The 17631-nt window shown below is 44.0% G+C and overlaps 1 protein-coding gene across 3 annotated transcripts in view; it reads right to left on the bottom strand.

The window, feature by feature from the left end:
* Positions 1-5527: 5527 nt before the first annotated feature.
* Positions 5528-17631, bottom strand: part of kif26ab (kinesin family member 26Ab) — an 83497-nt gene continuing 71393 nt past the window's right edge. For all 3 annotated transcript variants that reach the window (XM_080414777.1, XM_080414778.1, XM_080414779.1), the window contains 8 exons: positions 17083-17266; positions 15821-15980; positions 15268-15430; positions 11133-14433; positions 10342-10535; positions 9312-9335; positions 8356-8506; positions 5528-7857 (listed from right to left, as the gene is read on the bottom strand). In XM_080414777.1, coding sequence (XP_080270903.1) covers positions 7676-7857; positions 8356-8506; positions 9312-9335; positions 10342-10535; positions 11133-14433; positions 15268-15430; positions 15821-15980; positions 17083-17266 — 4359 coding nt within the window. In that variant the 3' untranslated portion in view covers positions 5528-7675. The remainder of the gene's footprint in view (positions 7858-8355; positions 8507-9311; positions 9336-10341; positions 10536-11132; positions 14434-15267; positions 15431-15820; positions 15981-17082; positions 17267-17631) is intronic.

The raw sequence follows: 17631 nt of genomic DNA, 5'->3' as shown, positions 1-17631 counted from the left end.
CCCTGCAGTATCTTAGAGCTCTCTCTCTCTCTTAGTACAAACTTCACACTAATTGTCTCCGCCAGGCCTAAGGCGTGGCCGAGACTATGTTTTGCCCCCTGTCTGTCCGTCCGTGTGTCCGTCCGCCTGTGAACAGCTAATCTCCGGCACCATTGGCCCGAGCGACGTGAGACTGTGCATAAACACTCCCTGAATTCCAGAGCAGATTCTCTGCCCCAAATGTTTCAGATCGGCCTGTTATAGCGCCACCAGGAGGCCGATTTTTGCAAAACACATTGTTTGATATTACTCCTACAGAGTAATGTTTTGTCCAAACATTACGCAAATCGCTACAAAGTACTGTCTCTATAGTAATGTGATCAATACGGATCCGTCAGATTTTTCATATTCCATCCTGATTGGTTAAGATTGGCTTCCAAAGTTTGCAGGAGTGGTCTGTTTTGAACAAAATGCCTCAAATCATGAACGCAGTGTGCGATTGCCGTGAAACTTTACACGCACATCCCCACCAGGCCGAGGAAGAAATGCCACCCTTTACACATTGGCATATTATAGCGCCATCAGGAGGCCGATTTTTGCAACAAAAACTAATTATATTACTCATATACATTTTGTCCAAACATCACACAAATCGGTACACAGTGGCACGTTTTGAACAAAATGCCTCAAATCATGAATGAAGCGACCGATTGCCGTGAAAGCTCACACACGCCTGTTTTAGCGCCACCAGGAGGCTGACTTTTGCAACCTGACCTGGCAGAGAGCTGCGCTCCGAAAAGGAAATTTTCTAGTCTAATCTGTTTTGGGGAGATGTCAATAATTATGACTCCCTGAAGCAGCCATTGAGCGAGCGAGCGAGAGAGACAGAGAGACAGAGAGAGGTGTGAGCCTTACGTCTCCCCCAGCTTCAGATAATTTAAAGACGTTTTGTCTGCACCAGCTTGTTTTAATTACTGACAATAAGTGGCAGCATTTGGTCAGGTTTATGGCACTTCTTGAAAGAGCAGGCTTTAGACTGAGCAATCTGTGGGATTGCAGCGCTATAAATCCAGATGTGAGCAAACCCCTACTACCACTAATGCCCAGGGCATATCCAGGTAAGCCAAACCTGGTTGGGGAATCATAATCAACCTATTTCACATGTGTAGCCATAATCAACACCCAGTCTGGTTTGGATCACATGAAAAAACATCTACAAAACAAAATATTAATTTTGAGTGGACTATCTAGTATCTTAGTGGATGTATCTTGTATGAATTTAAAGATTTGACTGTCTATACTTGATTGTAACACTGAAACACTAATTGAGAAAAAAATGGGATGAAATAAAATAAAATTGACCAAATGTATTACTAATTATAATGGACAGGGATCGCTCTCAGAATAAATATTTGGACGATATAACGGTGTCAAACAGAATAGCATGACAGACGAATGAACTCTCCAATCCTTTGCAGATAACGGAGCCCAAAGTGAAAAATCCTAACAATGATTCAAGTTCCGAGCCAGGGTTAGCATGGGGGTGATGGGAGGAACCTCTGACTTTTCCCTGAACTCATCTCTATTCTCATCCAATCTCCTACCCCATTCTTAATAGCATGAGAGCCCTGAGGCAAAAGGGGCAGGGGAACACTGGGCTTACGGGGCTAACTGGGCCACAAGCCCGCCGACACAGCAGCAGTCCTGAGCTGACAGTGTCTGCTCCGATTCAGAAACAAACAACACAGATTAATGAGGTACAGTACGGTCAGAGCTGTCTGCTGTCTGGTGTTGGGCAGTCTGTCAGCCAAACTACCACAGCTTTCTAGAGAATACAGTATATGCAGTAAAATATACTCAGTAATTTGATTTAACTCTCAAGAGTTAAATTAACACTGAGAGTATGTTCTAATTCTGATTAGATTCCTGTTACGCTTAGTCCACTGCCCTGTGCCCCGTGTTTCATTGACCTGAGACGAATGAGGTGAAGCATTTTAGTTATTTTAAAGTCAGTGGCATTAGGTAAGATGAGGTAATTCAATGAGAACTCGAGGAACCATTTCCACACTGAGTGAAGGTGCAGTCAAAACAAAAAACAAAAAATAATTTGCCCCCGAACGGATAGGATGCAAGATGCATTCACTTCCTGTTGCGCATAGATGTCGTATTTTTGCCCAACACTGATTTATAATGTCATACTGCGGTGTCCTGTGCCACAAATAGCCGATCTACAAGCTCAAACACACTGAATGCAACCCGTTATGAGCTTGTAGATTTATTATTTTCATTGCTAGACACTATCATACGATGGAGTATAAATTAGGCAGAACTTTGATTTTTCGCCACAGTGTACAAGTAAATTTCACCCAACCAATTCTGATGTGACCTACTGGAACTGCAGCTTACAGTCTCGAAAGGAGTCAAAGCGCACCCAAACCCAGTGCAGCCAAAGGATGAATCCACCCACGGATTTGATTAGAAACACAGTGACCAGCTGTTCTTGCCAGGCAGCCAAATCACCTTCCTTAGATGCTTTTAATTATAATCACATTAAAATGAACAAGGAGAAGACAAGATGGCACTGCACAGCATGGCAATAGTTCTACCTATACAGTACAGTACACACCTCCACTCATCTGAGCTCAACCATTCCTGCATCATTCACACTATTTAGAAACCTACTAGATATGCATTAGAGTACATTAATATATCAAACTGCAGCTGCAGCCTACGACTTCAATCTTGTACATCCAATTAAAATGTTATTACACCGTAGTCATGGCATGCTATTGCACATTTGCAGACAACTAGCCTCTCTGAACTGATGATTCTATCCAGGGAGGCATGAACTCAGACCTGAATAAATGTACAGTATCTTGACCGATCTAGTGTTTCCATTATCTGCTGTAGCTTTAATGGGAAGATTAGTAATTGCACCTTAGTGCATTTCTAAAGAGAATGGCCTGAATGGTGAATACTGAATTAGTCAGAGTTAATCCAAATGTGGATGTGGATTTAAACAGGGTGAAATTAAAATTTGCTACATTATGAGTCATGGCTAATATTCCGTTGTACAACCTTGTTGCTCGCAGACAATAACAGATTGTCACCTGAGAAACAGTGCAATTTCAGCAAAAAATGTCAAAGAGGGCCTCTGTGTAAACAGCAGACAGACAACACAAAACACCTACCTGCAGCATCTTATGTCAGTGCAGATGATGGCATTCTATCCTCAGCTGATCCAGTGTCTATGGAAATACAGGATTTAATCAAATGAACATAGTCATTGAGATGGTCATTTTGTAAGTTTTGTTTACAGTCTATATGGTAATTGTAGATTGCATAAGGAACACCAGTAGGCCAGTCTTTATTGTATTCAATAGAAGACTTTCAATAGCCAGTCTTTATTGTATTCAATAGAAGACTTTCAATAGCTTCTTCTTGGTACTCAGCATCATCCTTATTTTGGTATTGTCAATACTAAAAGGTTTCAGTTGGTAGTAGTACCCAGAAGGTTGTAAAGTAAAACACTGCTAAATCATTTAGACAGACAGACAGAGAGAGACAGACAGATAGACAAATAGACAGATATAGATAGACACAGACAGACAGACAGACAGACAGACAGACAGACAGATAGATAGATAAACAAACTTACTCATGTCTGATTGTGTCACAGAGCCTATAATTAATATCATTGGTGACATCTGCTGTGCTTAACGACTGTCGCATGTCTACACTGCTGTGGCGAAAGGTGTATTTTAACTTTCAGATAGGCCTACTGTAGCTTGCACTTTTGGGTGCTTTCGTTTGAATTAAAAACGAACTTTTTTCTAACAAGCTAGTTTTTAGGTCGACTCTCTTTCTGCCCCCTGGCCATAGCTTTTGAGATATTTAGCGAGTAAACAAACACCAGTTTTAACTCAAAGCAGAGCGTATTTTCTCAAAACACACACATGCGACGTGACTGTGAGCCTTTCAAACAACACAGAAACAGTAGGCCTATATAACCATCTAGTTGTGGCTCCTCCGAGGTGGAAAGTCTGGTGATGCGAGGTTAGTTGTGGCGGGCACATGCAAACAAACGCTTTTTTTATTCTTCCTATAAAAAGGTGCCAGCATTGGCTATTTTCGCATTTTATTTTTTAAGATTTCGCCCTAAAAAGAGACGCCAGGTTGAAAGTGGTTAGGGGCCCACTAGAGCAGACACTGCAAAAATCTTAATATAACTAATAAATAAGACTTTAATACCTCGAATGACACTGACAGATCAAGGGTAAAGGCGGCTGCACTCGGCTCCATTCGGGTTCCACCTGATTGGCCTACCTCCGCTGTCAATCACAGAACAATGAGCGAGGACACTGATTGGAGAATTCATGTTATGAACTCCGCAGAAACGCCCAGACAGCCCTGCAGGCCCTATGTGCAGGCCAGACCGTTATATTATACGATATGGGCCAGACTCACTCCTGATATATCAAATGGAAATGAGATATCCGGAGAGGGAGGGGTTTACCAGGCTAGTTTTGACATGTACACACAACAGTGGATCAGCAGTAGCAGCCTCATTAGCCCATATTCCGCAAATCTCAAACAGAACAGAGCCTTAAAAAAAATCTGTGTATGCACATAGCAGAGATATGTAGGGTAGCCTCTAGTGGTTCTCAACCTGTCCTGTGGTTCCGCCCCCCCCCAGGGGAGTCCCCACATAATTTTTCTTTTTCATTGGGGGGGGGGGGTCCCCAGATGACAGTAAAGTGACAATTTAAGGACTTTTAAGACAAAAAAAGACCATTACTGCATCAAAAGTAACCAACAAACTATGCAATAATAACTGTTCAAACATTGGCCAAATTGTCAAATAATATAAGAAAGAGGCAAAACAAAACAAAAACGCCTTGCATTGCGAGGCGTTGTGGCCTTGTAGATCGGCTATTTTCACAATCAGGGTGGAGGTCTCCAGTCCAAATATGATTATTTTGGGGGGTCGCGCCGGGCCTGAAAAGATTGAGAACCACTGGCCTATATGAATATGATGATGAGCAATACTATACTATGCCTACAATTATATAAATGTCAATCAATCATGCCTGATTGTTTAATTAAGTGCTTCCTCCAAATCCTCCCACCTTGCTCTTCCAGGCTGAGTAGCCTAAGTATTGGTTTAAAGCACTACTTTTTCACCAAAATTGTGTCAATGGTTATTGCTTAGAATTGCAATAGCCTATATTATTTGTACGAAACACTGATGCATATTTCAGGCAAATAAGGGCAGAGTAAATATGCTGACAGTATCCATAATGCAAGAATTAAAACAAGCGCATATTATATATTGTATGGTGCCCACATGCACAATACTTCAGTAACTTCGATATCTGGTTATACATTGAGCCTGTAAGGGTGGATGGATAGGCCTAGCCTGATTATCAGCCTGAAGCTGCGTGGAGCTTCCACTCAGTGGACCCGGGGTCTAGGGTCTGCAACCAGGCTAGGATAGGCCTGTATAAAGGTGTGAAGTGAGGAAAAATGTTCAACTCAGAATCATCAATAAGAAGAAACATTTTATTCACAGGTACTGTAAAACACAAGCTGCCTTATCATACATTTATACACAGGGTCAGAAAATCCTATACAAAACCAAGGATATTTGAAAATATGGGTTTTGATATGAAATATGACCTTACATATAATAAATTCTTGGAAAAAAGGTCTCAGTTTGGTAATAGTTATTTAATTCATGAGCCTAACCCCACTTTAGTGAAAACCGGGGTTATTATAAAAAATTAGAATGGTAAAAATGGAGTAGAAATCATTCATAAAAATGATTAAAAAATCTCATGCAGCATCTTCAGAGGGGGCCTGAGAGAGTATATCTTTGTAAAGGAAACAAAACAAATTCCTATTTGTCCAAGTTATAGAAAGTAAATACATCAAAATGAAACAAAATCATTTTTCTTTTTTTAACTGAGTAACCACTTTCAGTTGATCACCATTGATCTCATTGTTTCAGTCATTTGATTCAAAGCAAACACATTCTTGGCAGCTACATAGAGCTGATATCATGATTGATTTTGCTTAACAGTGTCACAATCTTTTGCTCATATTCACTGCATCAATACACACAAAAGAAACTCTCCTCTGACAATTCTTTAGTCTTTGATTAAGACACGGAACCAAATTTAGTTGAACAGCCTTTGCACAAGAAGAAAACCATTGTGAACACAAAAGGCATGTTAGTGTCGTTAGACCAGAGCTCGGTGGGGCAATGAGCCATGGTAAACTGTGTGCTGCTGCTCATAGTTCTGTACTGTAGTTCTGTACTGAGGTTCTTGTAATTGTTTGAGTGAACATTATACGAATGCATAGAACTGAGGGTTGGCACCGTTTGAAAAGAGTAAATTATATGAGGCCATTAGACATGTAGCATGTCATTTCTGCCCTTCTGTTGTGTTGTGTTGTGTTGTGTGTGTGTGTCGTGCGTGTGTGTGTGTGTGTGTGTGTGTGTGTGTGTGTGTGTGTGTGTGTGTGTGTGTGTGTGTGTGTGTGTGTGTGTGTGTGTGTGTGTGTGTGTGTGTTGCACTTGGTCCAAGCCCATTTACAAAGAAAATTGAGCTCAATGATGGGCACAACGATGCATGTACTGTAAGTACCCAGCATGCTGTCCTCATAGAATTGGAGGGGGGTTTAGGCATGTCAAACTCACATTATACAAGGTCACACACAATAACCACATACTGTAATGGTTGAACATCACTAACCACCAGGTATCACAGCATTTCACTAATTGATATGTTCTGGCTTATTCCCAAATTTCCTGTTAGATAAAAATGGACAATCAACCATAGTTTAAATAAACTATTCCAATCCAAACCCCAACATAACTGGTGCTGCATTTAAGTGCATCCAGTGAGACCCATTCTGATCAAGGCAACTGGAGGGAGATAACATGAACCCAACCTGGCAAGCTTTCACAGGCCAGCTGGCAGTAGATGAGTGATATCAGTAAATGTAGTCCTTTTGACGAGATAACACAGACTAGTTTGAAAAGCTAGAAAACTACAGAGATAACATAAGGCGCAAGAGGTTGGATGAACATGGATAAAATGCTGACTGAGGTTTGGAAACATGAAAAAAGGCAAAGTCTGGGAGCGCAATAACATTAGCTTATTGCTTTTCTTTTTTCCTCTTTATTTTTTTTCTTCCCTACAAATGATATTTTGTACACACCGCATAATCATATAAATACACTATACAATGCAATATAAAATATTTTTTTTCTTAAAAGGAATATGTTCAGGATTGGCTTAGGTATGCTAGTTAAGATACCTGCTGCACCATACGAAAAATAACGCATCAAAAACAAGACAAGTAAAAAAGGCACTTCCAGGTGTCGATCATTGACTCTTGGGTAAATGATGGCCACTATCTTGCCGCGCAGGCAACACTGTCGCATTTGTGCACACGTTTCTCTCCCATTTCAAAATGTCCAATACAACGAGGCACTACAGCTACAGTAAGTGGTTAAGATCTCTTCCATCTTCATGCAAAGATTCGCTTTCCTCCGATCTCTAGTCTGTTATTCTGTTGTTGTTTTTTTCACTTGTCCCTTCATTCCAGTCATATCTAGGAACTGGCTGCTACATTTCATCATCATCCTTCTCTCACTTCCCGAACTCTCGATCTCTACTTCCTCTTGTCAAACTTCAACTTCACGCAGTCCCTCCTGAGTGCCAGATGTTGACATGCTGATGTCAAAGCAGGTCACCATCATCACACGTGACTTGCATAGGTTGACGCAGAACTCCAGCTCGTCTGTGACCTGTCCCAACGCCTCCAGGTACTCTGGGGACTCCTTGTCTAAATCCTGGTCCACCTCAACTATCAGAAAGACGACAGGAAGTTTCAGTTATATGGTCGGTCATGAAAGGTTTTTTAAAACAGCAGCTTTGCTGATTTGTAACCTAAATACTATCGTTCTGTTGACATTATTTAAGAACACTTATTTAAGAACACTTCCCAAAATGTTATGGGTCTCTAGATCTAGTTGTCTATGCGCTGGAAGCCTAGACAGCAAGCCTACATAAAAATGTTTAGTTTTTGTCCCCAGTGCATTAGAGAGAACTATCGACACAGAAGAACGCATTGAGAAGTGTTACTTCAGATTTTTACATGTCCTCTTCACAAGAGAATGATAGGACTCTGCTTGAAGCCACCCTTTAAACATCAAGGCAAAAGCTGTTCCAATGTGCTTTACCATATTCACATGGTGGCCATTTTGCTCTTCGGCTCTTTTGTTCTGATGTCATGTAACATAAAAGCAAAATGGCCACGTTTGACTGTTATTAATGCTATACAATGCATTCAACGGCTACTTACACTCTCCTATCCACTTCCTGGGATCCATCATTAGTCGGACCTTGGTCTCCTCCAGCTCCTCCCACAATGCATCATGTTTTAGTCTCAAGTCCTTCACTTGCTGTTGCCTTCTCTCCAGCACCTTGAGCTTACTGTTAAAGTACTGCAGACCCTGGAGGGAAAGAGGAAAATAACAACTGAATAATGGGAAGGTTACAATAACACCAAAACAATAATACCACTTTCAGGGCAACATCCATCTATAAATGTAGTGAAAATAAACTAAAGTTTGTGACTGAAGAAACTTAAAGGAGTGGTTATGACTGTCTACCAATGACTTGTCTACCAATTACACACCTCATGAAGCCTTGAATTCATGGAGATTTTTTTTTTTGTCTCATTCCTGAGCCAATAATTTGATGACCAGTGGACTCAAAGAGTCTCCTACTGAGTCTCCTATTGACCGATGACCCACTCAAATTATTGGCATAGGAATGCGACAAAAACAAAAAAACCTCAATGAGTTCAAGGCTTCATGGGGTGTGTAATTGATAGAAAATACGACATTTTCTGGGTGAACTACTCCTTTAACTAAAACAATCTATACTATTTTGCGTTTCTTACCACTACATACCAAAGTGAATATTTATGAAAGAAACAATTGGATCTCTGTTCTGAAATCACACAGATTAATTTCTGTTTGGTTGGCTATCTTTTCTTTCAATGTCAGATACTACAGTTGTTTCTAAAGAATGGGAGGATATACAGACAAAGTGTATTCTGTATTAACATTTGTGGCTATTTTCCAGGTATTGTAATGTAAGAATGTCTGTTTCCTCTTACAGTGAGGCTCAGTCTCAACAGAGTATGGTCATACAACTAAAACAATGTACTTCCATCTACAAACTAAACTCTTAACTCCCATTACAGAACATGTCCTTGTAATTAAGTCTCAGGCACTTAAAAGAATAACGTACCTTTTCAACATCCTGAAATGGTTGCTGAAGACAGGAACGGGGGAGGGGAGGGGGTAAAAACAGTGTCAATTAAGTTTACATAATGTACAATTGATGTCATAACAACAATATTAAACTAATTGGAGGATACATTAAATACTCTAAAATGATGAACTGAGATTGTAAAAAAATATACATATAAAATATCAATATAAGAATACACACATGAAACAAGGTACAGTATGATGCATGTACACCAGCTTCAAAGAAATACAGTCCCTGGAACAGTGAGGGACTTGCAAGGAGAGGCTGTTCATTATTTGCCGTTCAGCCAGCGAAGGCAGGGAGAGACAAATTGAAGATCATCTTTCCCTAATTGAAACTAAATCAAACCTCCATCCAGCTGATTTAACGTCTTCTCCTAACAAATCCCTGTCTGGCTCTGTCTAACTTGTGGAAGCAGTTAATGACCCATGGAAGAGGAGTCAGCCGTAAACAGTGATCAGCAAGCCGGAGTGGGGGCTGGAGGGCTTGTGTTCATCACACATTCTTTGACCACTCTTTGCCGTTCTTCTTGTGCTCTCTCTCTCTCTCTCAAATATCTTTGTCTGTCCCTCTTTCCAAACCCATAACCATCACCACCACCAGCGAGCCCCAGTCATCACTCATATCTAAACCAATTAACCCCAGACAGTAATTGCCTCCTCGTCTCTTCACATTCCTGAGGAGGCCTGGTATAATACCAAGCTCTGGGAGTCTGCTCACAGACACTGGGCAGACTGAAGGTCAGATGTCTGAGACGACATATTTCTGTCTTGCGCTTTAATAAGAAGCTGGGAAGGAGTGAGCTAAGTCCTTCCCACAATGTGACTCGATGTGGCACATTCGGAGCACGTATGGGATCAGTGTCGCACATGCAAAACATTGCTGAGGCTCGAGATCGCTAAGGAGCACGCACAAGACACTGTGACCCAGACCTTTACAGGACCGAAAATAAGTTCAGCCAGATGAGTCGTAGTGTAGAACAAATCGAGCATGACCCTCCGCTCACCTCTGCAGATTCCTCCTGTCGCCGCCTCTGGAGACGCTCTACATCATCGATCTCGTACACCTTGATCTCAAAAGGCTCCTTCAGCGTCCCAGACATAGGGGGCAGGTCCACCCACTGGCCTGTGGTGCCCACCTTCTTCCCCAGGGACGAGGTGTCTGGCATCGGTGCTGGAATAAGCCGTCGTCTCTGGAAGCCTACATGACCCCACACACAGACAGACACTTCAAATACTGTGGAAATCAAACAACAATATCTGCTGTAGAGTTCTATCAGTAAAATATGTATGAGTTTCACTGTAATATGATATCAGGCTTTATGCAGACTGCCTGTGTTGTGATGATTACATATTTATAAGTCTTTCACCGCTTTCTGTTTTCTATCTCCACAGCAAACATGAATTAAGAAGGTTGGTTTGACACACAGGAATGCAAAAGGTTACACACATAAGGCTACAGAGACTTACTACTACTCATGTTCAATTCATCTTATTTGATCATCATATAGTCAGCTTTTATTGAAGCATTCATTACCATTTTCTTATGTATGAATAATGCATACTGCTGATTCAATAAAGGGGGAAAGTTCAATAGAATACAAATATAAGGGAAAGTGTGTACTGTGTAGGTTAGATATGTGATAGATCTTTTATTTTAGATTTTGCCTGAAAGATCTGTACAATGTTCCTCCAACTGAATACTCTGATTTACTGTACATTTTAGATATGCTCTTTTTATCAATTATTTCAAACTTTGTTCAATAAATTTCAATTTATACAAGCACTTGTTTCTCACCGTTTGATCTCTTCTTGGGAGCCTTGGAGCTTCTCGTCCTGCCAGACGAGGACATGCCGCTTTCGCTCATGGAGTCGTGGGCAGAGGAAGCACTGCCTGTGGCCTCGCTGTCACGGATCATGCTCTCATAGCCGCTGCTGCCACCACTGTGGTAGAAAAGCGCTGTACGACCCATAGCTGGAGGAAGCTCCCCGCTCAGCACACTACTGTTGTCACTTCCGTGGCCACTGCTGTAGCGCTGAGGCCGCCTGGGCGCTGTGATCTTACTATATGGAGAGGGCAGCATGGATGTTGGAGATTTGTCATCGCCCACATTCACCCCGCTGTCATTACCGCTGTCCGAGTCTCCTGAACTTCTCGTGTGTTTGCCTGATGTGCTGCCTGACACCAGCTCGCTCACCCGGCTGTTAGCCGCCCTCATAGCCTGCTTGGTCCCCATGATAGTTCCCCTAACAGGCTTGCTGCTGACAGCGGTGGTGGTGGTGCGAGGCGTTGCAGTCCTTCCAGATGGGGGCAGGTTGGCATTGGCGTTCCTGGTAACTGGGGCTGCTAGAGACTTGGTTGAGGAGCTGAGGCCCTTAGAGTTGCTGGCAGACAGCGAGCGAGCCTTATTCCCATTGATTGCTCCTATCGTCCGGGGGTTCGAGCTAGCTTTTACCTGACCAGGTTTCCCGTTGCTTCCTGGGACTCCACATGGGGATGGCGGGGAGGTGGCAATGGGGGAGCTCGATGAGTTTGGAATACCGAATCTGGGAATGGACCTACTGGACTTGCTGCTGCTGTTGCTGCCCAGACTTGCCCCGCTATTCTCCCTACTGAGAACAGGCCTGGAACCCGACTGGGACAGACTGTCACATCTCTCCAGTGACATCTGACTGCCATAATGCAGCCCAGCTTCACCTCTGGCTCCCCTGGCCTTCAAACTGGAGGTGACTTTGGCCGAGACGCAATCAGATTTGAGGCTCGAGGTTTTGAAGCTGTTGGAGTCTCCTCTACAACGCACCTCTAGCTCATCCTCAGACATGGCGGTCCTCGCTCCAGAGGCTTTCCCTGCCTCACTGTATGTTGACTTTAAGGCACTTTGGGGCAGCAGGGTCCTGTTCTTCTGGTCTAGACTGGACTTTCTCACTGGAGGAGGAGGTGGAGGGGAGGTGCCACCAGGCCTAGGGAGCATGCTGCCTTTCGGCATGCTAGCCTTGTTGCTTTTCCCCAGAGAGGAGAACTTAAGACTACTGGTGGATGCAGTGATATCCTGGTTTCCCTTGGACTCGGAGGAGCCGTGAATGACAGGCACTGTTCCCAGGGTGGTGGCACCTCTCCTCAGCTGAGGCATCTTGCTGGGGGGATCCGATTTCTTACTGGTTGACTTCTCGCAGCCGTCAACCACCCTTTGGGATGAGGTAGAGCCCTGTACCTTAGGTGGGCGAGGTACACTGTTGCTGTTGATGGACGTTTTGCGGGTGGGAATGCCACTGGGGTTGCTTTTGAGGAGCTTGCTGGTGTTGCTGGGGTCAGACAGCTGAGGTTCTGAGTGGTTACCCATGCGATGCCATGGGTCGTCCTGCCTGGCTTCCTGTCTCTGTGTCTCTCTACTACTGCTGCTACTACTATGGGAGGGAGATGAGGTAGGTTTTACTTTCCTGGGAAGACTGGAGTGGACTATAGAGGGGCCCTGTGAAGGTTGTGAGGAGCCTACAGAGTGAGCTTTAGTTATTTTGGAGGTGAATCTGAGGGATCCTTTGGCTGATTCGGGAGATGGGGGGCATTTTGACAAGCAGAGTTTGCTTGAAGCGGCACTGTCACTGTCTAATTCAGAGAAACTAAAGCCACTGTCATTCAAGGAGTTCTTGGCGTCTCTAGGTGATGGTTCACAATGGAACATACCCAGGGAATCTAGGTAAAATGTGCTATCTGGACCCATGTGTTTAGCTTGCGGGAGGAAAACATCTGCAGAATGAGCCCCTTCACTTTCCAAAGTACACACGCTAACCTCGCTCAGCCAAGAGCTGATCGAAGACCCCCTGCTTCCCATACAGACCATCGTTTCCTCCTGGACCGGACTGACCAGCTCAATGTTGATCTCTGAACCTCCGACAGCCGACGTGTACGCATCATATTCATCATTGATGCTGCTGATGATGCTGACGGGGCGGGACCCAGAGGCCAGCGCCTGGAGGGAGCAGTCACTGTTGAAGCTGATAATGCTCGAGGGTCGGCCGTTGTCCATGATGCTCCCGATAGAAAGCTCCTCCACCACCGTGAACACCAGCTCATCCTCTCCATTCAGCTCCACGGGTTGCTGCAGGGTGACCGTGGCTCTTAAGATGTCCCGGTCCATGCACCTCTCCCTAAACGTGGAGCGCACCTGGCACACCTCCACCGGTGCTCTAAACAAAGGGGAATTCAGAGGATCGCCCCGCTTTGTGGCTTGATGGCTCATTCCAACCGGGGGCATTCTGGTGGTAGACCTTTCCTCGTTGCCTTCGTTTCCCTTGGAAGAGTCTCTCCACTGCAGTGGAGGCGGGGCTGGCTTCGGCAGCAGCTTTTTGTTGAAGTAGACCTTCTCCCTCACCACAGGCTCAGAGTTAAGAGTTGCGGAGGCAGCTGGCTTGTTTGGACTTGCTTGGGTTTCTGGCACCAAGATCTTCTCACCATCAGCGCTGGTTCTACATATGCTCTGGGTGCTCTCTGATGGCACCCTTTCTGCAGGTACACATTGCCTCTTGGCAAGGTCCAATTTGGATTTAGTGTCAGGGCTGCCGGACGGCTGAGAAGCAACAGACTTTGGAGATGGTTTAGGTGATAAGCTTTCCTGGGAGGAGGAGGCGTTGGCTACAGTCTTTGGAGAGGCAGCACCTTGGCCCTCTATAGATTTTTCTATCTTGGGGCTAGCCTGGCTTCCCTTGCCCTCTCCAACAAAAGCACTGGGCTCTTCACTGCCATCGATACACTCCAATCTCTCCTGCAGCTCAGCAAACGTGTTGCATTTGAAGAACTGATTTGAAATAGGGCCTTCTTTTAAAGACTTCTTCTTGTTCAGAGATGGGATGATTGGCACGAAGGCAGGGGGGCCTTCATTGTCGCTAAGCTCCCTGTCTGAGATTGCAGCTCCCCCCGGACCCACATAGATGACAGTGTCGCAGGATTGCTCACTGCTAGAAGAGTATTCTGGGTCACTGAGCAGAGAGGGTAGGTCCGGGTCCAGGGCCACCGTCCTCGGGTGGAAGGGTCTGAGGTGGGGCGGCCGGCGGATCCTCCCTTCCTCACAGGAACTCTCACCTCCAGATGAACTGGATGCATACTGCAAAGCAGAGAATGGAAAGGGAAGATAATTAAGTTCTTCTAGGGTTGGAAATGCATCACACAAAGATATGGCAGTAATATGATTCAATAAGAATAAAAATATTAATGCTACAATTTTATCTGTGATTATTTAAGTCCTTTTAACTAAATTAATTTGTAGATGTCTTCACTTCCAAATTAATTCAGTGAGCAATCAATCACAAGGCAAATATAAATCCCTCTGAAATGACCAGTCGATAGATATCTAAAGGTTAAAAGTTCACATCAATAGCCACACCAGAAATTAATGTCAATAATATGAATAGCTCTATGTGAACTGCATTATAATCATGCCTGGGACCAATACTAAACAAATACATGCTGTCATTCAACCTAATTATCTGCAGCATATAGTATTTCCCTAATCCGAAGGAATGCATTACACACATCCCTAGGCAGCGGTATTGATTACATGATTATGTGTGGAAGAGCTGTGAAAAACTAGCTCTAAATTATTATACTAACAACCTTTCATTAGCAGAAGCATTCATACATTCATTTATTTAATGGTTCTGAATTTACAGGAGGAATAACCTTGACCACCTTGGCCATAATAACCATGACTTCCGTCATTTGATAAATGTAATTAAAGATTAATCTCTCCATGCACATTAAAATTGTTAATAATAACACTTGATAGGACATTTAATACAACATAAAAATACATTATCTTTCATTCTACATTTACATACAATTGACTACAAAATGACTACTACTGTTGCACGCATTATAATAAAAGCATCATCAGTAAAAGTAGCCACTATCAATCATCCGTTGTTGGGGAAACACAGACCTTCGATTTCTTCTTTCTCATGCGGTGGATGCGGGAGGCCAGCTGGATGGTGGTGAGTGAATCAGCGTAGTTGGCGGAAGAATCAGATATGTGGGCAATCATGGTGGTTCTACAGTTGATGTTCCCCAGCGACTCCCTCAGTAACATCGTCAGTTTGCTGTCCCTAAACGGCACATTCACAAATTGTCATCATCAGCAAATGGCACTGTGTCAATGTAATTTCAAATGGCAAATTATTAAACATGAGGATATCTTATATCATTGCTAAGAAGGCACTTTGCTTCATGAGTACTCAATTGTTAAACCATGAACATGAACTGTAAAGTACTGATACTGTACAGTATGCCGTCACAGAGCAAACCTGCAGGGCACATGAACTAACTTGTCTGAAACATTTTAATTACATATGGAAGCAGCTTCACTGCAAAATCTGGAGTTTTCATTTGACTCCGTGAGCCGTAAGCATCCATTTTACCCTCTCAGAGTCAAATTAACACTGCGTTCAAAGCTAAAACAGAGAAACACACTCAAGGAGGAACGCTGATTTTCTTACCTGTAAGGTACGTGCTTGGCTCCATTGGCTAAAGCCATGATGACGTTTCCCAGCGCATTAAGAGACAGGCATTGGCCTCCGCCACCGTCCCTGCTTTTACTGAGCACCTTCTCGCAGCTTCCCAGATCTATGAGATGTAGCCGGCTCCTTCCTCCTGACACTGTACCAATGACAGACAACAGATCCAGGTGAGGTTAGATATCAGCACATCAGACACGCCCTCTCTGGAGTCATCCGTACTGCACCAGGATGACAGGAGTGGCTGAGCCCAGCCCAGTCCAGACTGGTGACTGTTATGTCCACGTGATTTATACATGAGTAACACTACCAGTCTGAAGTGATTCAAATTGGAACCAGACTGGCATACGCCCACCACAGGTATTACGTCAGAGTCCCAAGAGGGATCCGTTAAATCATGAAAATAAAACAACGGGCCATCACACGTATGTGAGTGATGAGTGGAATGAGGTGTCAGGATAAATATCCCTGTAGGGCAAGAAGAAGGGCAGTAAAATGCATTTGTACCACAGCAGGGCTGCACATTCTTATGTATGTAGATGACTGATATGTCATTTCACACGACTGTTGTAAGAAATTAAGAGTTCCGCGGAAGGCAGCAGAGGCAAGCCATTAAACTCCTGTCAGCAAGACTTAGAAATTGAGCACTTCGACGCCCCACATCTGCTCTTTGCTAGCAAGCACAACATGTGAATACAAACAAGTTTCCTTCTTACCGAGGCTGCAGCAAATCCATCCATAAACATTGAAAATAAGCGAGTGGGCTGATTATTCATTCAGATGTATGCTGCAGTCTCCCACTGCCTAGCCAGCTTATGAATACTCTCGGTCTGACAGGAGGGACACCTGTACAGTATATACTAGCTATAATTAGCAAATTAACACCACTACTAATGCCTAATAGCGGGATCGTTATCAAAGCACTGTAAGTAATTTGGATTGTCTAATTGATTGGCTCTGCGATTAGCTGATTGTGGAGTGCCCCTCTGCTCTGGATCAGTGAACGTCCTGTTGGCAAATTCCGCAGTGTGATTGTGTACTACCACTGTATGTTGGTGTCGTGTGTGAGAGTTAATAAAATGTTAAGTAACAAAAATAGCGACGGGGGGATTTCTGACGTGAAAACATCATACAATGTTGTACACTTATTGTATTATTTTACTAATTGTATAATACATCAAATAGGTGGTTAAAGCAACAATCAGTGTCAGAGGTGGTAGTAGTAATGCAACGGCAGTGCTTACTTCCTCCCTTGCCGCTCTTCTCCATGCGGTACTGGTAGATGTGCAGTGTGAACAGCATGTGGGAGTTGCGGCGCTCGTCCTCATCTGCGTCGGGCCTGCTGGTGCTGCGGGCTGCGATGGCAGCGTCCAGGAAGAATGCTGCCTTCTCAACCGTGGGGGCGCGCAGCTCGCTCTGGTTCTGGAGCTAAGAGGAGGAGGAGAGGGAAGTGGAAGGGTGAGGTCAGGGTGTAAAAACAGAAGGGGTGACGTGAGAGGGGTGCAAGAGAAGAGACGGACAGAAAGGGAAGGGAGAAGCCGTTAATTGGACCCAGGCACGGTGTCTCTCGCCCGTTTTGATTGGGTCTCGGGGGCAATTAGAGCAGCAGATATGCACACGGAGAGAGAGGGGGATTAGGAGACGTAATGGAGGAGCAGGAGGCAGGGGTATTTCCCTCTCCACGGATGTGGTGATGGCAGGATACAGAGAGAGAGAGAGGGGGGGGGGTGAGGAAGAGGAGCAGGGAGAAGGAGGAGGGGCGTGCATGGTTGCTAAGAGGAAGAGAAGCAAGG

Source organism: Gymnoscopelus braueri (genome assembly GCF_963280865.1).
Source record: "Gymnoscopelus braueri genome assembly, chromosome: 19".
Lineage (NCBI taxonomy): Eukaryota > Metazoa > Chordata > Actinopteri > Myctophiformes > Myctophidae > Gymnoscopelus > Gymnoscopelus braueri.
This window is presented reverse-complemented; position numbering and strand designations above follow the sequence as displayed.